Source organism: Pundamilia nyererei, unplaced genomic scaffold (genome assembly GCF_000239375.1).
Source record: "Pundamilia nyererei isolate P.nyererei 1_Seehausen unplaced genomic scaffold, PunNye1.0 scaffold00296, whole genome shotgun sequence".
Taxonomy (NCBI): Eukaryota; Metazoa; Chordata; class Actinopteri; order Cichliformes; family Cichlidae; genus Pundamilia; species Pundamilia nyererei.
In genome coordinates this window covers 482,647-509,625 of record NW_005187697.1, presented here as the reverse complement: position 1 = coordinate 509,625, position 26,979 = coordinate 482,647, and the positions used below count along the sequence as shown (strand labels likewise).

Below are 26,979 nucleotides of genomic sequence, written 5' to 3'. Positions count from 1 at the left end.
TCTGTGGTATTTATATGAAATACTTTTGTATTACTTCCTGTCAATGGCCACTGAGCCCGGGTGGGTCAAGCATAGGTAACAGATAGATGGATGGACTTGTTCCCACTTTATCTCACCCACTGAAGTCTTAAAGAAAAAAAATGACTCTCTGACATTATCTCCAATTATTCTCTTTACTTTGAATTAAAAACAAGAGCAAACAAACAAAATAGATCCATACAGTTGACATATTAAAGAAATGTGATTGTTACCGTCAAACATCGAATTCCAAAACTGACACTAGTTTATAAAACATAAAAACGTCTCAAAATCAGAGTTACATCTGGATCCAGGTTTGTCTGCATAAGTTTGTCGATGGTCTTTACATCACTGCAACAGTAACAGAATTACACAGACAGCAGCTACTTTAGTGACTCCAGATTTGAAAAAAGTCAAAACCAGGAGTGCTACCACAATGTGTAACACAACAGGCAAACAATATGGTCAAACCACAGAGTCCTTTACACACCATGGCTGCACTTACAAAAAATACAAAGACAGTTGATTCTGAAAACTTTGGCATTTTAGGAAAATTCTCTTTATATATATCCTGGCTTTTATTTTTGATACTTTTGTCCAAAATTCCTAAAACTTTATGAGGATCTTTTTGCAAAGTGAATGATCACAACATAGTCCAACAGCAGCCTGATCAATCTGACCAAATAAGTACGCAGAGAAAACTTTAATAACTATTATCACAAAATTAAATCCATTTTTTTTATTTGGCCTGATAAAATATATGACTGTTATATTCCACCTAGCCATCAACTCTGTGTATAGAGAGAGGTTTGGATGATACGTGTTGCATGTATAAAACAATGAAATACAACAGAATACAAAATTATTCCTTCACATGAAATTAAAATGGAACAAAGAGAAAAGTTACTTAGTCAGTGGCTCTAGCCTTACTACACCTCTGCTTCGTTTCTTGTGCCTAAATCATGAACCAAACCTGCTAAACATAACCTAGTTAGAGATACTGTAGGAGGGACATAATTTTTTAAAATACTACCAAGTCTTTCCAAATTAAAATTACATTAAATCTTGTTAAAACAGGTTTTCACCAAAACAAAAGAAAAGAAAATATTGAAATTATTACCCAACCTTTCTTTTTTAAACCATAATTAACATCTGAGTACCTACAGTTGATTTTGCACTCTAACCTTAGCAAATAAAAAGAAAACATAATTTCACAATGATTGGGATAGAATCCACAAAACAATTTAAATTAAGACCTGGGTTTAAAACAAACTGAATTTAGTCAGGAATTCATTGTTTCTGTATTATTGTTGGCTTAATTAGCCACTTAGCTATTCTCTCCCACGGGGCCCACACTCATTGAGTCAGCCCTTAATGTTGAAATTGATTAAAAAACTGAAAGTTCCAGAGCTCATACTTCTCTTATTTCATTACTGTTGTTTACAAGCAGCCTCGCTGCTCTGATCCTAAATCTTTTATTGGTTCTCTTACATCTGCTGTTGGAAAAACAGGTGAGGCAAACAGTAACTAACCCGGCTACATCCTTTAGCAGAAAAATCCTTTCCCTCTTTCAAACAGCAGACCTGACAGTCACTCTGTGTGATATGTAGAGCAACAGCTATCACATCTTTAACCTTTTTTTCTTTCTCTGAGCTCCCTTTAACTTTCTTGGTGGATGTGAAGAATTCTACATCAGTATGATATTGCCAGTTCTTCAGAATGGAATGACTTAGAGAAGAATATTTAAATGAACCAACCAACAAACAAAACGTATTAGCTTGTAAAATTACAAGCTAATACCATTTTGTAACTTTCTATTACAGTCCACTTACAAAAGCCAAGCTAATATTTGGAGGAACTATTAATATTAAACTTTAATAAGTTCAGATACATTCAGCTTTTACTCCCACCTCTGCTTCGGGTTGCCTTTGCTTTCCAGCACTCTTGTTAACCCTGTTCTGCAGCATCTCCTGTTATTTGATTGGTCTCAACAATTTGTCTACAAGGAAAAAAGTTGTTGCTTATGAATGCTGATAACATCAATGTCTCATACAGGTCCCACAACGCTGAGCATGTTTAGCCTAATAACAAATTTATTATTTCACTGTGGCTTTGTACCACAGAAAAACATCATCCAACACCATATTTCTTTTTTTTTTTACAACGAAGTGAATTGTACATCTGTGCAGGTGCTTCTAAAAAAATTCAATATCCTCTGTCTTTATAGAGATTTAGTAATCTTTAAAATTAAATTTCAACCACTGAGTATAATGATGCTGTTTTCATATGAGCAGGTATTGATGGTTTTCTAACACTTTAAAAATCACTGGCTGTTTAGTCACAATGCAGAGCAGAACCAGAGAAGCTGTCTGATGCAGAAGATCTGCTCCACAAAGGGGTTAAAATAATGCTTTTCATATGAGGCATAGATAGGTGTCCACAAAACACCTGACATGTTAAACTGCAACTGATTCATTACTTGGATGATGACTTCTCAACTCCAAGGACTTAATTTTTGTCAAACAGTTGTTTTTTCAACATCCTCTCAGTGTATAAAACCACTGAAACAGCAATGTGTTAAAAAAGGTGCATTCTTTTTGCTCTCATTATTCATTGAATCTTTGCCATGACGATGCCATCTGTTTCATCTAGTCTAATTTAAATTATTGAGTAGGTGTGTGTTTTAACTGCATAACATATGCAACACCATTTATTTAGTCAATGGAGCTTGCAAAGAAAAGCGTCTGGACTTCTTTAAGTTGCTTGAAGACGTTTCACTTCACATCCGAGAAGCTTCTTCAGTTCTAAGGTCAAATGGTGGAGAGTCCCAGATTTAAACCTAGTGGGAGTTTCCCCCCGCAGAGGGACAAAAGGACCCCCTGATGATCCTCTAATCGCCTGAGCCAAGGTGTGAAACTGGGTGTGGGTCCTAATCAGCCAGAGTTTCGGGTGAGCTCATAGTGAAAACTGGCCCCACCTTATCATGCGAATTCCATTTACAGTGGGGCAAAAAGGTATTTAGTCAGCCACCGATTGTGCAAGTTCCCCCACTTAAAATGATGACAGAGGTCAGTAATTTGCACCAGAGGTACACTTCAACTGTGAGAGACAGAATGTGAAAAAAAAATCCATGAATTCACCTGGTAGGATTTGTAAACAATTTATTCGTAAATTAGGGTGGAAAATAAGTATTTGGTCACCTCAAACAAGGAAAATCTCTGGCTCTCACAGACCTGTAACGTCTTCTGTAAGAAGCTTTTCTGTCCCCCACTCGTTACCTGTATGAATGGCACCTGTTTGAACTCATCATCTGTATAAAAGACACCTGTCCACAGCCTCAAACAGTCAGACTCCAAACTCCGCCATGGCCAAGACCAAAGAGCTTTGGAAGGACACCAGGAAAAGTATTGTAGACCTGCACCAGACTGGGAAGAGTGAATCTACAATAGGCAAGCAGCTTGGTGTGAAAAAATCAACTGTGGGAGCAATCATCAGAAAATGAAAGACATACAAGACCACTGATAATCTCCCTCGATCTGGGGCTCCACGCAAGATCTCATCCCGTGGGGTCAAAATGATCATGAGAACGGTGAGCAAAGATCCCAGAACCACACGGGGGGACCTGGTGAATGACCTGCAGAGAGCTGGGACCAAAGTAACAAAGGTCACCATCAGTAACACACTACAACGGCAGGGAATCAAATCCCACAGTGCCAGACGTGTTCCGCTGCTGAAGCCAGTGCATGTCCAGGCCCGTCTGAAGTTTGCCAGAGAGCACATGGATGATACAGCAGAGGATTGGGAGAATGTCATGTGGTCAGATGAAACCAAAGTAGAACTTTTTGGTATAAACTAAACTCATCGTGTTTGGAGGAAGACGAATACTGAGTTGCATCCCAAGAACACCATACCTACTGTGAAGCATGGGGGTGGAAACATCATGCTATGGGGCTGTTTTTCTGCCAAGGGGACAGGACGACTGATCCGTGTTAAGGACAGAATGAATGGGGCCATGTATCGTGAGATTTTGAGCCAAAACCTCCTTCCATCAGTGAGAACTTTGAAGATGAAACGAGGCTGGGTCTTCCAACATGACAATGATCCGAAACACACCGCCCGGGCAACAAAGGAGTGGCTCCGTAAGAAGCATTTGAAAGTCCTGGAGTGGCCTAGCCAGTCTCCAGACCTCAACCCCATAGAAAATCTGTGGCGGGAGTTGAAAGTCCGTGTTGCTCGGCGACAGCCCCAAAACATCACTGCTCTCGAGAAGATCTGCATGGAGGAATGGGCCAAAATACCAGCTACTGTGTGTGCAAACCTGGTAAAGACCTATAGTAAACGTTTGACCTCTGTTATTGCCAACAAAGGTTATGTTACAAAGTATTGAGTTGTATTTTTGTTATTGACCAAATACTTATTTTCCACCCTGATTTACGAATAAATTCTTTACAAATCCTACCATGTGGATTCATGGATTTTTTTTTTCACATTCTGTCTCTCACAGTTGAAGTGTACCTCTGGTGCAAATTACTGACCTCTGTCATCATTTTAAGTGGGGGAACTTGCACAATTGGTGGCTGACTAAATACTTTTTTACCCCACTGTATTTACTTTCCTTTTGTCCTTTCCTTACACTTGGTTAGTGACTTTTGGTGGGATGTTGGGTGCAGTATTAAAAGACAGTGACTCACTTAAAGGTACCCTGGAAAGATTTTGGCTCATGGTAAAGTAATACATAACTATGTAATACGACACTGATGGTCGTGCTATCAGTGGGAGTTCCCATATTCTAGGTTTTTAACCAGTAGGTGAAATTATTTAGCTCTCACAGTGACTGCTGCTGAGGCTCATTGGAACCTGCACTAACTGAAAAGTTGGGTTCTGCTAATACTGTGTCATTCTGGCCTCTTTGAAACAAGCTCATAAACACAGTGGGTTTGGTAAGAACTGCTGAACATAATTGGTGTTTGTTTTAAACACAACTCCACAGGGCACCTTAAACTGATTCCTTACTCCTTACATAGTGATGCTTGGTCAGAAACTTCTTCTACTCTAATTCTAATAGTGGGTGCACCATCTTATCTTCATTTTCAGTTGGATTTAAATGGACTAAACACCACAGGATTACTTTTACCTTCAGGCTCATTATTGCCTGATCCATACATTGATGGACTCTGGGTAAACCGTACCAGGTGGCACTTTGCAAAAGCAACATTAAAGGGCTGTCCAGGGTGTCAAAATCGGAATCCATGTGGTCCAGACCAAACATCACTATGTGATGAGTTAGGGGTGAGACAAGGTTGGTGTGTGCATTCATAGTGCAGACAGTGATTTTTTACAATTTTAGACCAAGCCCATGCAAGTGTCAGGCACTGAGACTGAGTCTGAAACGCCGCTCCAAATATTTCCTGGCAATAAATCCATGGTGCAAGCTCACCTTGATGCACTGTTCCAGCTACTTTCCTCCTTTCACATCCTTCTCCTCATATTAGCAAAAACAGTAAAAAACAGTAAAAAACAAAAAACAAAACACACTAGATAGTATATAAGCATTTTTTTTTTTTTTGGAAATGTCATCATAAAAATGCCAGTGTGCACGGATAGTTTGGCTTGAACATAATATAAACTATGACCTTTACAGTGGATACAACTGCACTTAAATACACTTTTTCCTGCCAATCAAATGTCTCCTACTCTGCTGTACTCATCCTGCACCATGTCAGCTTCAGTAATCATCCTCTCATTTGCATATAAAATCTATTTAACCTCAACAGTCATATACATTTATTCACAAATGTGCACAAAATACAAATATAGATTCATTTATGGATTCTCTCTAATTACTGAATGTCTGCCTCAGACATATTCTTCCTTTTGTTGTTTTCAACATAAAATACAGAAGCAGCAGAAGTTTTTTTTCCTCCCCTTTTGACAGCTTCATCTGACCTCTGCAAGTGTCTGGAGTTCTGGTGTATTTAGGCTCGTCCTGGCTCTTCCTCCTCCCAACACTATCATCTGATAAGGTGGCAGGAAATCCAGTCTAATCCCCACTGATCCACCCAAAGGTATGATAGAAGGTAGACACCACATGACTGATGCCAGGGAGCTGGCAAAATGAAGGGGCAGCTGAGGTTAGAGCAGCTGAGCATCCATGGAAAATGTAGTTATGTGAACAATGTCTGACTTTTTCACCCTTGTTGTCCAAAGTGTTGTAACAAAATAGAACTGTTTTGTTGGGATGTGCCCAACTGTGTTTCACATCATCCACACGGACGGTACCGTCTTTTCATCTCTCTGATTTGGCTCTCAGACTGGAAGATAACGTTCAAAGACTGTTTGGTGAAAAAAAATTAATTGATATGTTTGTCAAGAGTAATTTTGTCTTTTGCGGCAGTGTACAAAAGATTCTGAAAGAGCAGCGAGCCTGAAGATGGGGATGATGATCTGTGATGCACATGCTTGTTTACAACATTTTTGAGGAGCAATCACAGACCTTGTTCACCTGATCTGTTGATGAAGCTGTGTGAATCTGAGGAAACTGTTGTGGAAATGTTGAGCATTTAAAGGCTTCTTCTGCTTTTTCAGTGACCTCTGTATTTCTGAACCCCTGACTTTGAGGCACATTGTCTTTGGCACTTAAAATCTCAGACCCTACACTGTAACCACAGAGGGGGGAAACTGAAATTGCTTGCACTGGATTGGCCTTTAACCAGGATTTTGTTTCAGTTTCTTACACACAGCTCTCGTCTTTGTCTCCCTGGCTTTTGTTCTGCCTGGATTTTTCCATCTCCTGCCCAGGAGAAGAGAACTCTTTTGCTCCACTGCTACAATGCGCCACTCCATTTCCTAACTTCCCGATGTCTCCCAAAGGTAGCTGGGTGGAGCTGTAAGCCAGTGGGGGGATGGTGTTCACCAGTATAAGCTGAAGAGGTTTCTTCTCTGGCTGGTACTGGCAGCGAACGTATCGCAGAAACGCGGCGCGGTACGTCTTATTGAATAATGTGTAGACCAGTGGGTTGACTGCAGAGGACAAGTAGCCTACCCAGACGAAAACATTCAGCAGACCTCCCATGACTCCCGGGTCACAAACGTCAGGTTCACACACCACCACCAGCACGTTGGTGATGAAAAACGGGCACCACATAACCACAAAGAGAAAAAACACCACCCCAAGGACCTTTGAAGCCTTCTGCTCGTTGCTGATCGACTGCATGGTGCGGCGCCCAAAGAGAGAGCCAGATATGCTCCCGCGGGCGCCACCCAGCCCGCCGGTGCTCCCTCTGCCTGTGGCGTCACGGCTTATCGATCGCCTGAGGAGTTTCTCGGAGGACAAAGACGTTTGTGGAAAGAAGCTCAAGGTGAAGGTAGTGCTCCATTTGGGCCGTGGGACCAGCTGGTCCAAGCAGAGGGTGGCTTCGTTCTGCAGGGCGTTGATGGTCAGGAAATAGGTGACGACCATGATGGTGAGGGGGATAAAGAAGGCCACGAAGGAGCCGACCAGCACGAAATTGTTATCTGTCAGCAGACAGCTGCCATCTTTGAAGACCTTGGAGTGGTCTCTGAGACCCAGCACAGGAATCGGCATTGAGATCCCTACAGAGAAAGACAACAGCAGAGACATGAGGAGAACATTACAATTAGATAACAACCTCTGTGATTCATGTAGATATTAGTGTTTGTGTCTGTACCAGAGGAGATTAGGGTCGGCTGGTGAGAGGAAACCTGGCTTTGTGCAGCAGTGGATGGATTTTCACATGAGTTTAAGTTTTATAGTCATAAATCAAAACTATTATCGGAGCACACTGATTTGCAGGCTTTATCTGTGTAAACAAGCAAAACTTTTTTGGCATAGAGACGCTGAAAAAAGTTCACGTCCCACAGCCCACGGTTTCTATCACTCATTAACAATAAAACAAAGATTCAAGTTACTTGACCTCCTAAGACCCGAACTCTTTCATGGCATGCATTTAAATTTTTTCTTTGCTATTTGGGTTGATTGGGACCTGATGAATGTAAAAACAAAGAATTACCAGATTTTTTGTTTTATCACCTAATTTTTATTTCTGAGACAAATGAGATCCACATATGAGGACATTGGTTTTAAATCTTGATAGAACAGTGGCAGTATAATGTCCTCGTAAGTGGATATCAGGCCCTTGTAGAGAAAAATTAAGTATTTTCGTCCAGACATCCCAAAATGTGATGTCCACATATGTGGACGCCAGGCCCTAGGAGGTTAAAGCTCAGCTTATTTTTCCTTAAGAAAATGACATTCATCCAACTTCACCTCATAGAACTACACCTGTGGTGGCTCCTTGTCTCACTCCAGGACCCTGCCCCACAGTTTGAAACCACTGATTTAGCAGAAGTACTGTATACACACAGACAGTGTGTACATATATTTCACATATATTAAATCAAAGGTTTATGTAGTCAAATAATTGTTTGCTAAGTAAAATATAGACTGAATGTATACCAATCGAACACACTTATTTGACCAGATTCCATTAACTTTAACATTTCACGTTGCAATTATGTAACAAAATTACATGGATTACATTTAAATGTAATCAAATTACTTTAAGTCAGATCTTTGAGCTTAAATATTTCTTTTGAGTGGAGCTCACCAGTCTGCTCTATTTCACCGCACGAACACAACAGTTGGACCGTATCTGTTCCCAAATAAAGGTGTCAAATTTTCCATTAAGTTTGCAGCTAAAACAATTTTTTCCATTTTTCTGTCTGTCACAGTGTGGGAGGAAAGTGCAGGTTTGCCTCCACCTTACTCCTGTGGGCTGAATCTGAGGTTTGACAGTGTTTCCTTCTCCCTCTGTGGCTGACAGTAGCAGTTCACCTTGCATACTTGCCCATTTTATTACCCGATATACATCGGCTTTAAAATGTTTAACGGTGAACTTCCTTTATTGTTTTGGGTTATTTGTTCTTTTTAATTGTCTGCAGGGGCTTTGGCAGTCACACGTTGTGATAAATGTAATAAGAAAATGTCTAAAAAAGGTTTTGGATGATACTAGCAGGAACTGGGTAGAAGGAGATAAACTGAGCAATCTCCCACACGCCATGTTCTCATTACCGGCTCATAACAAATAGAAGGAAAGTGACAGAAAGAGACAGAGATAGAGCGGGGAGAGGAGGAGGGTGAGATGGTTGGAGATGGACGGGCGCAGCGAAGGTAGACTGAAATTGTTGCTGCATATTAGGAGCAGGAGGGTCAAAGATGGATAATTCCCATTAAGTTTGGCTGGTTTGACAGAAAACTGGTTTCGGTGCTTCACTGTGAAGCTTTGCAGCCCTCATAAAAGAGATATTTACTCCCATCCCAGTCGGCCTTCGTCTTGCTTTATTCTCAAGAGAAAGATGGTGCAGAAATGATCAGCCAGTTAATCAGTTTATTGACAACAGTCATGCATGTATAATTTTGAAACGTGAAACAGAAACACCATGACAACAATGTTTCTGGAACATAGAGGAACATACAGCTGCCTGCTTCAGGGAGCGTGGGTGGGTGGACTGTCATCCTTCTACTTTAAAAGTATCGATGGTATTGTATTTAAAGCTGCAAAATCTGTAGTACAGTTTCAGAAGGTGCTCTGCATTACAAAACCCAACAATGACAACAGCAAAATCAGTAAGATACATCATCTGGGAATTGTATTAAAGCAGTTGTAGTAACTTTGAGCTGTTGCTGGCTCTGTTGGTCCTCTAGAAAGCACAAAGGACTGTAAAAGATTTGGTGACAGTCCAAAGAGCTGTACATATTTCATGAGTGTTTATGTTTTATTTGTGTAAAATCTGAAATGAAAAAAAAAATCTGTTTTTACAGCTGCTTCAGATACTAAAGTTTGTTTGTTTTTTGACTGAACAGCTTTGAAGATCTTTGAAGAGTGTGCAGTCTAATAGGCAGCTTTAGAGGTTGTGATAACCTGAGCGTGATTATGATGATAATACAACAGGACGTTGTGCCTTTTTGCAGCCTTTTTGTCTCTTTCCACCTGGACTTTACTATGATGCTTTTGAATCCTTGTTTTGAACTTTTGAACTTGTTACAATGTAATGTTGAAATTCTTGCAACGTCACTAAAACAACACTAAAACACTAAAAACAAAAGCTGACCAGTTATTTGGAAATATACTGTGGTGTAGTATTATCATCAGTGACAACGATGAGGCCGCCTACAGGGAGGAGGTGGATCGTCTGGCTGAGTGGTGTGACAGAAACAACCTGCTGCTTAACACCGAGAAGACCAAGGAGCTCATCGTGGACTACAGGAGGAATGCTGACCCACATCCACCCATCCACATTAAGGGGACGGCTGTGGAGCGTGTGAGCAGCTTCAAGTTCCTGGGAGTCCACATCTCCAAGGATCTCATCTGGATGACCAACTGCTCCAAGCTGGTCAAGAAGGCTCACCAGCGCCTCTTCTTCTTGAGGACTCTGAGGAAGAACCACCTGTCCTCAGACATCCTGGTGAACTTCTATCGTTGCACCATCGAGAGCATCCTGACCAACTGTATAACAGTCTGGTACGGGAACTGCTCTGCCTCGGACCGGAAGGCGTTGCAGAGGGTCGTGAAAACTGCCCAGCGCATCGCCGGAGCACCACTTCCTGCCATAAAAGACATCTACAGGAAGCGGTGTCTGAAAAGGGCTGGGAAAATCATCAAAGATCCCAGTCACCCATCACATGGACTCTTCACCCTCCTGCCCTCTGGGAGGCGCTACAGGAGCCTCCGGACTAAGACCACCAGGTACCGGAACAGCTTCTTCCCCACAGCTGTCAGACTCCTGAACTCTGCCTCCTGACATCTGACCCACGTTAAAACATGGACTGAACATACACACACACCCACAATGGACAACTGTACCCTCAAACACACAATAATAACATGGACTGAACCACCACTCACAACCACCAGCACTTTATATAGCCTCTGTAGAAATTATCCACATATCTCACTTATCTTAACTGCACTACTGTATAGCTCTGTAATAATCATTCTGTACATACGATAATTTTTAACCCTACAACTGTTTACAACTTGCACAGTTCCCATTTCTGTATAACTGTATATCTCAGATTCTGTAAAGTTATTTATTTCATATTCTGTATAGTTTTTCATATTTATATCCTGTTCATAGCCTGTACATAGCTTGTACTCACTACAGCCTGTACATACCTATAGTTATAGAATATTCACAACATACTTCATACCGTGTACATTATAACATACCATAATAGATCCATTTCTGTAATATATTTACATATCTATATTATTGCTAATATTTATTGTAATATATCTATATCACTAAAGCACTTCTGGATGGATGCAAACTGCATTTCGTAGCCCTGTACCTGTGCATGTGCAATGACAATAAAGTTGAATTCTATTCTATTCTATATAATCAAATAAAGTTACTCATGTCCAGGTATTAACAAATTAATACCCATTATCCATTGCCTACTCTCATAAAAGTTTGGTTAATGAAAGTAAAGTAAGTAAGTAAATCTTGCTTCCATTATCTCACTTTTACTTCTCTACAAACATCTTAAAGTAAGTTTAAAAAGAATGAAGACTATCTATATAAAATATGATATTGTTCTCTTAAAAGGAGTTTTGGACTCTCGTCATGTCTTATTGTGGTTGATTTTGATCTCTTTGCCATTTAATCTCTTCATATAATTTTTATGTAGTTTAGGTTGAGTTTGTCAGAGTCTTTAACTTTTGGTCATTTCTGGCATGTCTTATTGCTTGATTAACCTTCTAATGAGAAACATTAAAGATGGATTTTACCCAGAGCCGCCCTGACACTTTGGGCCCAAGACTCTTACGTAGCAGGCCTGTCCCTCCGTGACAAATGCAAACTCAGACATGCTCACAATGTTTGATTGAGAGCTGAAGAGTGCTTTTAGACTCGAGGCTCACAGACAAGCATGATATGGCATCTGCTGTGCCGTTATTAAACTCCATGGTGATAACATTCGGGCTAAATGTCGATGTGCTATCAAGCTCCTCATTACAAAATTACGTTTTGTAGGTGAGTAGAGGCTGTCTGCTGTGGATATGTGGCTTTGTATGTTTTTAAAAAGCAGGTGATTAGGCACAGACGTATTTTTCATCATTACTGTGGAGCGGTTAGGCAGCTGACGGACTGAAGGTGTCAAAGAAAAAGAAACACTGAAAAACAGAGCTGGATTCAAAGAGAAAGGAAATATCATTAGTAACTTTAAATTGCTGTCTGCTTCATATCCAGCCGATCAAACGTTATTTGTCGAGGTGACGGTGATACAAGTCCCTGGATTAATTTTGTTCTTCAGATAAGTCCCTCAAGCATCCATCACACAGAATCACAGAAATCAAAAGCTAGTTGTTGTTTTTTGGCCTCCTTCTCTTGTCCCTGATGGCAAACTCAACACTGAGGACACGAAACAAATCGGTCAGGAAATAATATATCAGAGGTGGAAAAGAAGATGAAAGACGATCAAGTGGGAGAAAACAGAGGGGAGGGAGACACAAAGGAGATGAAGAAGAAGAGAGAGATGATGGAGAATGCTTCAGTCTGGAAGTATAAATCAAGACATTTAGGAGAATCAGTGCAGCCTGAAATCTGATTGGAAAATGCTTCAAACAGCTGGTTTGTGCTTAGAACTCTGAAAGCAAAAAAAAAAAAAAAAAGATGACTATAAGCGTTTTATTGTACTGCATTCATCTGATAAAAGCAGTGATTTCTTTTAGTTCTCTGTACCTGCTTTAACTGCGAGGTGTGGAGGTGGAATGAGCTGTTAGATTAAGGAACAGGGGACTATTTTTCCTGCCAAGAAACAACTTTGCTTAGATGTGCATTAGGATTTATATGGGCCTACATAACTGATAAAAAGATTTTATAAGAAATTTGTCACTGGGGATTAGGAAACTGAGATCTGTAGAAATAGAAAGACACAAAGAAGCTTACAGGAAACTTGCTTGGGGCACTTTCTTACGTGTTGTTATATTGTATAATATCTGTTTGGTGCAAATACACACAAAAAAGGAAAAATCATCAATTTACCAACGAAGAAGAGGGATTTAGGAAGCAGCGTGAACAGACTGCAAATACAGAAAAGACAAAATAGCACAAAATTAAAAAAAAAATCAGTTTTTTCATTGCTTGAATTATTCCCATTAATAGCTGCTTACATAATATGAACATCATTATATGAATTAACAGATGCAGCCGCTTAAAATGGCTCATCCCTGACAGGACAATGATGGATGCCTGATGTAGTCCTGACCGATTACCGGCTGATAGATGAGCGTAATATCAATTTAAAAACCACCAATAAACCACCACTAAATAACAGGAAGGAAAACCTTAAATTTATGGAAGTCACATAGTAGTAGACTGCATTTATTGTAAACAACAATTTAGGCTCAATAAAAAATGAAGTTCTACCAGTCTCAGAAATAAACTCCAAATCTGGTTTGGGATCTATGAGGAGGCTTGTGTGCAAGAATATTATTTTTCTGTATTTAATTTACTTTTAAATTGTATCTATTTGTTAGAGTAAATTTCAATGGATGAATGAGGAACTGTTTACTGGAAATAGTTTTGGTGATTTGCAGAGTAAAATGGTAAATGGCCTGTATTTGTATAGCACTTTTCTAATCCCTAAGGACCCCGAAGCGCTTTACACAACCAGTCATCCACCCATTCACACACTGGTGATGGCAAGCTACATTGTAGCCACAGCCACCCTGGGGCGCACTGACAGAGGCGAGTAAATGTCTGAATGGTCAAACTAACTGTAAAGTTTTATCCATTTGATTTAAGGGTTTTTTAAAAAAATATTTTAATGGGTGTAGAGGTTCACAATGAAAGCTATTGCAGAATGTGAAATTCATTTCAGTTTTATTTATATAGCATCAAATCAAAACAGTGGCCTCAATGCTTTATGTTATTAGGCAAAGACCGTACAATAATACAGAGAAAATCATCTATAGCTGACAATCCAAGTCAAAGGTTTTTTGAAGAATGCGGCATTTCTTGGTTACACTCTGCAGTTGAGTGAAAGGGGTGTGTTTATAGTGGAAAGCAGATACGCCCCAAGGAATGAAGGGGAGAATCCCTGTTGGCTGACTGTTGGCTGACCTCTGGTTAAAGCCGGCAACTTTGAATGGCAGTATCTATTGTTGATGAGACGTCAAAAGGACCACAGATGAAACTACAGGAATACTACAATCAGAACTGAAAGAGCTGAAGAAATGTAGCAGATTTACAACCATTTAATAACTTGCATGCATTTTATCTCTATTATTTGATACCAGATGTTCCACAAACTTGTGTTGTAGGATAATATATTTTGAATTATGATAGCATATTTATCTTCACTCAATGCTTGGGTAAATTTACAAGGATAAGCTCTAACTCCAGTCAACATGCAGCTGTTTTTGAAACACCTGCTTGTTCATCTAAGTAGGGAATCATAAGATAAGATAAGACTTTATTGATCCTACGATGGAGAAATTTTTGCATTAAAAAAACCAAAATAAGTGCAGTGCATACAATCCTGCAGATGCAGGTCAGGAGCTGCAATCTATGTTCATATCATGAGAATGTAGAGAATGTGGTCTCAGTGAACTCGGTGAATTTTCTACTGTTTTTGTGTGTTTACAAAGCAGTCCATAGAGCTGCAGTTCTACAGATGGAAAAAACTTTTGTTAGTTTTCTGTCTGGAGCTGAAAGAAAGGCTGTAGCACACATTCAGCCTTGAGGCAAATGGGCTACTAAAGAAGATATTGGGTTTCTCTTCTCTTGTGAAAATGATCAACCTTCAGAGAGCTGAATTCAAAGACACTCACACAACCTTTTTACTGCTGGTTTCTTTGATCTGTGAGTCTTGATTTGTTTGCCATAGAGGTTTGCAGATGTGTCGTCCGTTTGAGCTGTTTGTGTCTGTTTTTGGCTAAAGTGCTGCTATGAGATGATTCAAATGGAGAAAATCCAGTGCTCTGCTCTATCAGAGCCACTGAGGATATAGTGATGAATATGAAATCAGTGATTCATCACTGGTGATAGTCAAAGCCATGAGTAGTATCAGTAGTCATTACCACATTATTAGAAGAGTACTCATGGGCCAGACCTCACCCATCTTTATACTTGACCTTAATTTTGGTCTGAAATACACAGTTAAAATAAATTTTGATCACACTATCCACAATAGACTCAAAAGTACTTTAATGTGTAGTTTTACTGTAGGCATCTCATGAACATACACTCACACATTCAAATCAAAATCACATGACATTTCTTTCCTTTGTTATTTTGGACTTCTTAAGAAATGTTCTTCAGTTTGAGAAATTTCAAGAAAGTTGTGATCCTGAAGTTAACCCAGAACCAACTAGTTCAATAAATGCTGTTTCTGGGCCAAAGAAGAAGATCAGGTTCTCAATCATATAAAAGAGGAGTAGAGGAAATACAGTGGGGTAAAAAAGTATTTAGTCAGCCACCGATTGTGCAAGTTCCCCCACCTAAAATCATGACAGAGGTCAGTAATTTGCACCAGAGGTACACTTCAACTGTGAGAGACAGAATGTGAAAAAAAAATCCATGAATCCACATGGTAGGATTTGTAAAGAATTTATTCGTAAATCTGGGTGGAAAATAAGTATTTGGTCAATAACAAAAATACAACTCAATACTTTGTAACATAACCTTTGTTGGCAATAACAGAGGTCAAACGTTTACTATAGGTCTTTACCAGGTTTGCACACACAGTAGCTGGTATTTTGGCCCATTCCTCCATGCAGATCTTCTCGAGAGCAGTGATGTTTTGGGGCTGTCGCCGAGCAACACGGACTTTCAACTTCCGCCACAGATTTTCTATGGGGTTGAGGTCTGGAGACTGGCTAGGCCACTCCAGGACTTTCAAATGCTTCTTACGGAGCCACTCCTTTGTTGCCCGGGCGGTGTGTTTTGGATCATTGTCATGTTGGAAGACCCAGCCTCGTTTCATCTTCAAAGTTCTCACTGATGGAAGGAGGTTTTGGCTCAAACTCTCACGATACATGGCCCCATTCATTCTGTCCTTAACACGGATCAGTCGTCCTGTCCCCTTGGCAGAAAAACAGCCCCATAGCATGATGTTTCCACCCCCATGCTTCACAGTAGGTATGGTGTTCTTGGGATGCAACTCAGTATTCTTCCTCCTCCAAACACGACGAGTTGAGTTTATACCAAAAAGTTCTACTTTGGTTTCATCTGACCACATGACATTCTCCCAATCCTCTGCTGTATCATCCATGTGCTCTCTGGCAAACTTCAGACGGGCCTGGACATGCACTGGCTTCAGCAGCGGAACACGTCTGGCACTGTGGGATTTGATTCCCTGCCGTTGTAGTGTGTTACTGATGGTGACCTTTGTTACTTTGGTCCCAGCTCTCTGCAGGTCATTCACCAGGTCCCCCCGTGTGGTTCTGGGATCTTTGCTCACCGTTCTCATGATCATTTTGGCCCCACGGGATGAGATCTTGCGTGGAGCCCCAGATCGAGGGAGATTATCAGTGGTCTTGTATGTCTTCCATTTTCTGATGATTGCTCCCACAGTTGATTTTTTCACACCAAGCTGCTTGCCTATTGTAGATTCACTCTTCCCAGTCTGGTGCAGGTCTACAATACTTTTCCTGGTGTCCTTCCAAAGCTCTTTGGTCTTGGCCATGGTGGAGTTTGGAGTCTGACTGTTTGAGGCTGTGGACAGGTGTCTTTTATACAGATGATGAGTTCAAGCAGGTGCCATTCATACAGGTAACGAGTGGGGGACAGAAAAGCTTCTTACAGAAGACGTTACAGGTCTGTGAGAGCCAGAGATTTTCCTTGTTTGAGGTGACCAAATATTTATTTTCCACCCTGATTTACGAATAAATTCTTTACAAATCCTACCATGTGAATTCATGGATTTTTTTTCCACATTCTGTCTCTCACAGTTGAAGTGTACCTCTGGTGCAAATTACTGACCTCTGTCATCATTTTAAGTGGGGGAACTTGCACAATCGGTGGCTGACTAAATACTTTTTTGCCCCACTGTAGATTGTAAACCTATACAAATATAGATATTATCTTGAGACTGAAAAATAATGCAACCACAACCACATGAGGGTTTTTTTCTTCCTGCCAGCCATCAGCTCTGTGTTGTAGCCAGCAGACCCTGTTAGTTAGATGAGGGTTTGTTCACATCACAGCAGCCGCTCTAGATGGATTAGAGTCTTATTTCCTGCTGTAAATATGTTGACATTCAGTACTGGAAGACACCAGGATGACAAGTGGCTAAAAAATTGGCAAACATGTCGTGGTGACAAAGGCTCTGGTCTTTGCTGTTGGCTTTAATTAGTCAATTTTTCACAAAGAGTTGGCAGCATCCAAGTCATGTTATTCTTCTGTTAAATCCATTTTAATTCTGACCTTTGAATGGGCCTGTTTTCTATCTTCATGCACGGGACTGTGCCATTCATGTCTCCAGACGTGAATATTTATTTAGGATCTTTCTGCAGCGCCCTGGATCATAATCTCTTTTTAATGAAATTAATTTTACTATTGGTACAGCAAGCTGCAATATGACAAAGACAACAGTAAACTGCACTTAAAGGAAAAGTTGAAGGGTATGGAGGAAGTATACTGAGGCTTTTCCCTTTCAAACTGAGAATGAGATAAATGTCACTTATTTGAGCTTAGTGTAAGTCTAAGTTCTTGGGTAATGTTTTCATGAATGTTACAAAAACGAAAATTTGAAAATTCTATTGTTTTCTATTTAACAGATGAAAGGTTTTCAGGTTCTCCACAGTTCAGTGATTGCTTTGTCCCAGTTCTTTTGCAGCAGGTTTTGAAATTTGACAAAATTAACATGAGTAAAGGTCACTGATTAAACAAAGATGCATATGTCCTGTTTTGGTGAAATTATGCAAACTGTAGGCTCAGTTTTTTGTTCTTAGATAAAAAGAGAAGGACCTGGTGTGGTCTTCTGCTGTTGTGCATTGAGAGATGCTCTTCCAAACAACAAGTGGTTATTTGAATTACTTTTGCCTTCCTGTCAGCCCAAATTCTCCTCTGAGCTCTGGTAACAATAGGGCGTTTGTGCCAAGACAACTGCCTCTCACAGGATATTTTCTTTATTAGGTCAGTCTGTGTAAACCCTACGGATAATTGTGCAGGAAACTTTCAGTAGCTCAACAGTTTCTGAAACAATTTATGACATTCTTAAGTAACTCTGAATTCCACAATCAGAGTCACCTAAATCCCCTCTGTTCCCCTATTCTGATGCTCTGCCTGATCTTAACCATCTATATGCAATTAGTTTGTGCCAAGTTGCTGAGCACTTGGACACTAGCAACTGTTTATAAGTGATGTAAATGTTTTGCATTTAACTGTATGTTGTTTACTTGAAATGCAGTCTCTTCCGCTCACTCTGAAGCTTTCTGCCTCGTGATCATTTATTCACATAATATCAGGTAAGAGCCCCAGCAGGAGGTAAAGCAGCAAAAACAAAAGAAGACTTCAGTACTGAGTGACGCAGATGTCGTCTCTCTGACTTCACTGAGCGGAAAAGTGAAAACAAGCCTCTCAGGAAATGGTCTGTAATAAATGTGGTTTGTGTCAAAATATGTTTCCACCCCAGTGAATCAATATTTGTGGTGTTCATGCTTAACAGGCAATGCTAGAAATTCATGAGTCTTTAAAGTTGTTTGTCCCACACAAGCAGATGGAGTCTCACTTTTACGAATGTCTCACACATCAACTGCTGTTACAAGGAGATACATCTGGCCCGTTTCCAACATCCCTGTCTCATTTCTCATTTCTGTTTTGTCGCCTAACACTTTCTTCTAAACATTTCTCCTCTTTGATATAATCTCCACTTTCATTATAATAGCCATGTTACAGACTGTGGCACCTAAATTGTTTGTTATTGCACAAATCTTTTTGTAATTGCATTTTGTTAACTTTTGACTGTTTTTGTTTTATACCTTGTAAAGCACTTTGTGATCTTTTATCTAGAAATGTGCTATATAAATAAAATTTTACTTTTTACTTACTTACAAACAATGTGCTGATTGTTATGCAGTAGCTCATCTGCATAAGGTAACCTGCTTATACATCATATCAATACTCTTTCTATCCAGTTTTCAGGTGCATTTTGAGTTCAAACCCTGATGCTGAGATTCTGAAAGTATTTTCATTTCAAATTCTAATAATCTTTCAGGCTTGGTTAAATATTGGGGTGGCTGTAGCTCAGGTGGCAGAGCAGGTCAGCCACTAATCAGAAGGTCGGTGGTTCGATCCCAGGCTGCATCCTGGCTGCATGCCAAATATCCTTGGGCAAGATACTAACCCCGTGTTTGCCTACTGGTGGTGGTCAGAGGGCCCGGTGGCGCCTGTGTCCGGCAGCCTCGCCTCTGTCAGTGCGCCCCAGGGCAGCTGTGGCTACAATGTAGCTTGCTATCGCCAGTGTGTGAATGTGTGTGTGAATGGGTGAATGACTGAATGTAGTGTGAAGCGCTTTGGGGTCCTATGGACTAGAAAAGCGCTATACAAATGCAGGCCATTTACAGTGTTTTGACAAAGTACAATGAAATCAGACTGAGTGAATATATTATGCTCGTGAACCATGTAAGTGACACATAAAGGGAAGCTTCCCCTTCTCCCTGGCAAGCTTAGCAGCTGACCTACATAGCCCATATTGCTTGGGTAGCCATTCACAGACAGAAAATGAAATGTTAGACAAACATAAATTAGAACACTAGGCACTTTGTTCTAAAAGGTTCTGATTCCACTTCAAGATACTCTCTGGTATAAATATGCACTCATAAAAAAGAGCTTGAATAATTTTACCTTATATAAGGAATTTCCCAAGCAAAATATATGTAGCGCTGTACAAATGTTTTAAACCACCCCTGATTTAGGCCATGACTGAGTGTCCCACTGTGTGTTTTTCTAACCAGGTGATGCTTTTATTGGATTGGCAGCGCGTTTGGGATTATTGTCATGGTGAAAAATGAAGCCGATTCCAATCAGACACTTTGCAGACAGTATTGCATGGTGGATCTGGCAGTACTTCTCTGCACTTGTAATTCTATCAATTTTAACAAGATGTCCAACACCACTGGCTGAAAGTCAGTCCCAAATTATGACAGAGCTTCGAGGTGTTTTACAGATGGCTGTAGATGCTCAGTGTTGTACCTCTCTCCTCCCAGTGTTGGGAAGGTTACTTTTAAAATGTATTCCATTACAGATTACAGAATACATGCCCCAAAATGTATTCTGTAACGTATTCCGTTACGTTACTCTCATCGAGTAACGTAACGGAATACTTTGGATTACTTAATATGTTATCATGCTTTTTACAACAACGTGAATGTACTATTGCTGTGATTTATTACTATTACTGAAGGTCCGCGGCTCCGAACTGTAGTAAAGGGACCTCTGACTAATACGGCGGGGTCCCTATCGGCTCGTAGCCGAAAACTAGCTTTACTTTGTTGTCTGGGTCAAGTTTCAGACAGAGAGGCGTTGAAAGGCTGCTCCAACGGAACTTATTGTTTCGGAGGAAAACACGAACACAGTGTACAGTCGAGTCTTAATAGCTTACTTACAACTGGGCTCGTCAGGGACTCTTCTTGGCTGCAGTGGTTATTATTATATTTACATGCTTCCATCTCCCGTTTCTGCTTGGTGACAACTCGTACTTTTCCACTCGCCTTTTTCTCCCTTTTCGCGCTCACAGACACATAACGTGTATGGCAGTCCATTCTCCCTGCAACACGGACTACACTGCCCATGATGCTACATTCTTTAGAGCTATGCTTGTAGCATTCTGCCTGTTAGCTTAGCACAACAACAACAAAAAGCCGCTCTCTCACCCAGGAAACACGCAGAGAGAGAGCGTCACCCAGTAACCATGGCAACCGTAACGCTGCCGCCTGAAACAACAGAACGTAGCTGTCAAACAAAACCCAAACAGTCCTGACCCGCGACAAAATGAAACAGGAAAGTACCGCAGTGTAATCCATTTATTTCAACAAAGTAACTGTATTCTAAATACCACCCTTTTAAACGGTAACTGTAACGGAATACAGTTACTCATATTTTGTATTTTAAATACGTAACGGCGGTACATGTATTCCGTTACTCCCCAACACTGTGTCCTCCTCTCTCCTCTGTACATAATACTGATGCATTTATTTTTAAGGTTTTTTACATCGAGGAGGAACGATTATGTGGTGATTCAGTTTTAACATTTACTCTTCAAAAAAACTGTTCATGCCCAATTCAATGGCTGCTCTCAGGATTAAGTCAGCACAGCGACTTCACCACATGCAGAGGTCTGCGTCAAAATAACACATCTAAAAAATTTAAAAATTCAGGTCCTCATTTTTATAACAATGGCAACATTTATCTACAAGTTCTTATGATGTTTTCAGAGAACACTTGAAGGATGTTTATAATTTTTAGTTTATCATTTGCCGCATTCTAAAATCCTTTTCAGGGTGCTTTTGAGGCCTGTGTGTGTGTGGTTTGTGAGTGCAGCGTAACGCATCTGTAAAGAAATACATGAACATTTCAGTTATGTAACTCTAGAGATGTTCTCACTATCTCACACACTCGCACATCATCAGCATGCATTCATGCATGTCAGTGTGAGCATCTACACCCTCCTATCCTCCTCTGTGCAGGAATCTGTAAGTCCTGATGCTAGGTCCAATCAGATCAGACTATAACCTCAGCTCACTGCAGTAGCTTGAGCACGTGTGAGTTAACAACAACCACAACACTCTGACAAGGAAGCCACCGGGCTCCGCTCTCCTCCTTTCTCAGACAAACTCAATCCCTAGGAGGCGCCGAGGCGGGGTAGTGTGCCACTGAGGCGTGTTCAGGGTGCTCCAATGTGCCTGAAGGCAGGACTGGCTGCCTGCCCCACTGACATCGCATTATTCAACTCATCGTGATGTTGACTCTGTGGATCCTCCGCTTAGTTGGTAGGTTTTAGCCCTGAGGTTTTTGCATGCATAGTGTATTACACATAAAAGTTCTAAGCACTTACAGGAGGCTTTCAAATATACTGCAGGGAACAGTTTCTATTTATCAAATAATACTTAAATGCTGTGATCTCTTTCCTCACATTTCCTCACATATGTTGGATTGCTGGCTGCACTTGTGTAATTAAACCGACTTGTTTAAACAATTTATAGAAATAGTTTTAGTGCATTTCACATTTTGTCTTGCATACTGCCTGCTAGTCACGTGTCTGTGGCTTTTAGAGCAAACTTAATGCAAAGGCCGATTGTTTCCCTGCATCTCGACATTTTCACATACTGACCGATTCATCAGCAAGCAGCTTCGTTTTAGTTAACAAACTGAAAAGTTCATTGAAGATCAGGGAGTTGAGTTCTTAACCCAGTGTCAGTGCAGTTTAAAATGTTAATTAGAAAAACCATGTTGAAGAAAGAGTCAGTGCAATGTCAATGCAATGTAGTAATGTTTTGAAAGAAAGACGAGAGTAACGAAGGAAGAAAATAAAACGAAAATGTCAGGTAGACTTGGGTCGGTCTCTTAAAAGGAACCAAGAACATCGAAACTGAGCGCTATTAAAGAGCATACTGCTGGTTTTATCCATTATATGCAGCGGTGCACTTTACCAGCACGTCACATCTCAGCAATTTAAAAAAATACCTTTAGCTTTTAGACTGATGTCGAACCTTCCAGTCAGCCAAATTTTTCAATATTTTTTCCCCTTTGTTTTACATTTTACAGTGTGGAAGAATAATGAAGACCGAAATAAGAAAAAAAAAAAATAACTCCAACACATCTGGAAAGTTTTTAACAACTTTGAAAGTTTAAAGTGCAGTTGCAAAGACCATCAAACACTGTGATGAAACTCTCACATGAGGATGGCCCCAAGAAAGAGCAAGAGTTCCCTCTGCTGCAGGGGATTAATGCTTCCCAGAGTCCCAGGAGCAGATTATATTAACTATTTAGAGACATTAACCTGTTAACATCCACCTTCTATGGACTTTCCAGGAACGTGTTCTAGCTCCTGTAATGATTCTTGATTAACATGTGCTGAAAATGCAGCTTTGGCATAATTCCTCTTAGAGTGCTGTAGGTAACCTGATGGGTGTCCATTAATACTCTCAATTGCTTTGTCAACAAGGAGCGAAGGAGAGAAGCCTCCAACCACAGGGCAAACAAAGAGACGTAGAGCCACAAACTCTCCCATCTACACCCTTCAGGCTTGCTTTTGGACTGTTGGACTGTTGAGATAAACTTTGAATATACTATATTTATTGGAGATAATATATTGGAATTTCAGGAGCAGGACCATGCCTCCAAACACGCTCCTTCGGGTTGTCATCTAAATAGGTTCCCCCACCCACCCTCCCTCCCTCCTTGTTCTCTATTCTTTAACTTCTTCACTTCTATTTAGTACACGGGGATCTGCCAGGCCCAGGAACCATCACCGGTCCCCTTCGATGCCTTCCCCAAACCGCAGCTCAATTCATGTCAAAGCATTCACTTTTACCTACTAAAACGCTGTCAAACCTAAAATGAGGACGTGGGCCCAGCTAGTGAAATTACACTCTGGTGCTACCAACACAATGGGTAGTTATTCCTGTTATACCTTGAGGTCTGCTGCCTGGGGTGCATGGCATATTGTAAGTCTTGTTTTGAGTCTGTGCATTCACAAAAAACAGGAAGGCACTCAAACGTTGGCGTGGACTCTTGCGCTCATGGTCTGATGATGAACTTTATGTTAGTTGGACCGAAGCAGACCTTAGCATGTGGACAAAAGTATAATTAAAGCTTTAGCCAGTGCACCTGGGGGGCACCAACACAGGAAAAGGAGAAAAGTCCACACAAAAAGACCCCGGGTGACCAGTAAATTTAACCCATGCAACAGTGCTAACCACCATCATGCTCACTGGTGGATGTTAAGATATTAAGTAAGAGGTAAACTGTTTTAGCCAGGAAATACAACTAATGGAAATAACCAGCGGCCTGAAGAGATGTGAGGTGATAGTTTAAATGAGGATGTTTGGAAAGACAAGTTTGTTCTCCAGCTAAAACTAATCACGGGCAGAACTGTTCCTGCATGCGTGAAATAACCGAGAGTAATGAAGAAAAGTTCTCAGCCGAACGTTAACCAGTGCAGGTTGCATCACCAAAACAAACTTTAATGTCTGTGAGTCATGTAGCCCCTCAAGGCTGGAGGACAGAAAACATGTCTCCTGTCAGAAACCAAGCACAAGAGACGCTTTCGGGAAACAGTGTGGAAATGAAACTGAGCAGGACAGGTGAAATGATCAAAATCAGAAAAAAGCTCCTGGGCACAGATGTGAAAAAGCCCTCCCACTCTCCCCTCATAGACACGAGACACTGAGATGTGTTGTGAATCTCTTTGTGGCTGATTTGTCACTCATTCTTTCATTTTGATTGATCTCTCTGGTCATTTTGCACATATTTGTTTTCATTCTTTTCCCCTTTTCCTGGTCGTGTCGAGTCTCTCAGTCATGTCTTTTTGTGGTTACTTTACATCTGTGTGTATTATCCTTTTAGCTTTCAGTTTAACCTCTTTCTCGTTAGTAGTGGCTCTTTCTTTGAACCCCTTTCTGATTTTTCAGGGTGATTTTAAAGTCATTCTCTATGCGTTTCTGTTGAGTTCACACCTGAGTTTTTTGGTTACATTTGTTTTTAGTTGTTTGTGTGTCTGTGGTCTTTTTTGCATCTTGTGTTCACACTGTATCTGTTTTGTAAATTGTATCTGTTTTGTAAATATATCTGTCCATTTTAAGTAGATTTAGTCCTTTATTTAGGTTTTTTCTGCTGTAATGTTTCACTTAAATTGTCATTTTATGGTATTTTTCTGCATGCATGTTCATACAGTGATGTCGCACACACACAGTCACACAACAAAGAATGTGAATATGTGGACAAAGTCTTCATTAGTGGACAATCAGGTGTGCCTCCTTAGCAACATTTGTACACTGCTTCTTTGTTTTACTTTTTTTTTTTTTAAATAGCAGAATTTCTTTTTAGCAATTAGGCTTTTTTTTCTTCTTCTTTGGTTGGTTTTGTGTTTTTGCATTATTTGGCATTTGTTATTACTGAGTTACATTGTGCTACTAAATTACACTGACAATGTGTAGGCTTAAGAAAAATGAATAATATACACAAAATAACTACTGGAGAGATGCGGCACAGGAAGAAGAGTGGGCCATCCACTAATTAACCGGTCAACATCTACTCAGCTTTTCCTTTTCAAACCGAGCTACTGAGCTTCAGTCAGCTGATTTTATTTAATGTGCAGCGAGGTGAAAACTGGTGGTGCATCTACAATTTCTGAGTAGTGGAGATATGAACATTTATTTTATTTTTATTGCAATAAAACACACACATGCGCTCACTCAATCAGCTCACACTAATGGCTGATTGTAAGCAGAGTCATGTGTGGTATCAGATTAGAAAAGGACATCAGTGGTATTGCACATCACTACCATTAAATGTATAACAGCACACTTATAGCAGTCAAACTTAACTCCACCTGAAACTGGATCTTATGGAAATTACTTACCTGCGTCAGTTTATTTGGACTATACAGTAAATGATGAGTGAATCTTAGCTTTCGTGCTGTGGAGCTGGGCTAGGATGGAAGGCTAAATTATTAGTCAGCTACTGTGGCATGAGTCAGTCATTAGCAGCCACGGTGCAGAAGGACAGAGTTAATGAAGTGGAGCCAACAGGATGCAAACACGGAACTCAGGGTCATTCGGGAGTTCGGAGGCATTAGGGGAGGCTGACAGCTCTAAATAAATCAGTGTCTTTGCTTTTGGTCAATAAAGTTTGGAGACAATATAATGACTGGACAAAATGTTATTTGGTTTAATGGACAAAGCATTTGGAGGGAAGTTATCTCTTGTTTCAGTTTTCCAATAAATAAAAGTTTTTTTATGGTTGTTTTTGCTTCTTTAATTCTTTTCTCCACCCCACCTCCTTCATCAAATGTGAAGGCTGCTATTGAATTCATTCATTCACAATCATTTCTTTGAACTGTTTAATTTGACTCATTATGATAGTCCTGTCATAGCAACAGACTTTGTCAATTTATTATAATTTCAGTGCTGAATTGTGTATTTCTCAACAACACACTGTAACAATATTAAATTGTTGTAATCCACCTTTTCCCGTCTTACAGCTCTTATTGCCTCCTCAGCCATCAAAGGAAGGACGTTCACTCCTTTGAACTCCTTTCTCATTTTTTCTTTATCTGTAAATGTTGTGAGGCCTTTAAGACCTTTAGATTTGCTATTATACAAACAACTGTGGCTAGTTTCTTCCACCGAAATAAATCACTTCTTGAATTTGATTGCAACTACTTGACCAACAATGAATCAAACTGCAAGGAAGGTTCTTTTATAGATGAGCATAAAGGTGTACAGATTCCCTTTAGATCGCTTCGCTAGCCTTGAAACAAATATCTGGACACCTAAGCCTTATTTGAAAATGTACAAATGTCAAATCAAATGTATTTGAATAAAAGACAGCAAAAAGTTACAAAAAGGAAGTTTGTCAGATTTTAAATCACACTCAACAGTAGCTTTTAGGATCACAGTTACAGTTTTGTTTTATCCTTTAGCTAGCAGGAGTGCTTTTATCACCTGGGCCTGGAAGCATCAGTACCCTTCAGTTCATCCGCACTACAGCATCAAGAAACTGACGTCTTTCATCATAGAATCCCATAGGATGCTTTTATGATGCTTTGGCTTGCATGCACTTTTCTTTTTGCGTCTCTCCACTGATTTGTCTTCGTGTTTAGGTTTAGGTCATGACTGTCAGGCGTTGTGTGGAGGCGAGGAGGAAGGAACCCAAACGCAGGACTCGCAGGTAGGTGAAGACTGGTGAAGGTTTATTATAAGGAGTGGATGA

The 26,979-nt window shown here is 40.3% G+C and overlaps 1 protein-coding gene across 1 annotated transcript in view; it reads right to left on the bottom strand.

Moving 5' to 3' along the window:
• Positions 1-6,532: 6,532 nt before the first annotated feature.
• Positions 6,533-26,979, bottom strand: part of htr2aa (5-hydroxytryptamine (serotonin) receptor 2A, genome duplicate a) — a 112,152-nt gene continuing 91,705 nt past the window's right edge. The window contains exon 3 of the mRNA XM_005751010.1: positions 6,533-7,611. Within this exon, the coding sequence (XP_005751067.1) occupies positions 6,749-7,611 (863 nt within the window). The 3' untranslated portion in view covers positions 6,533-6,748. The remainder of the gene's footprint in view (positions 7,612-26,979) is intronic.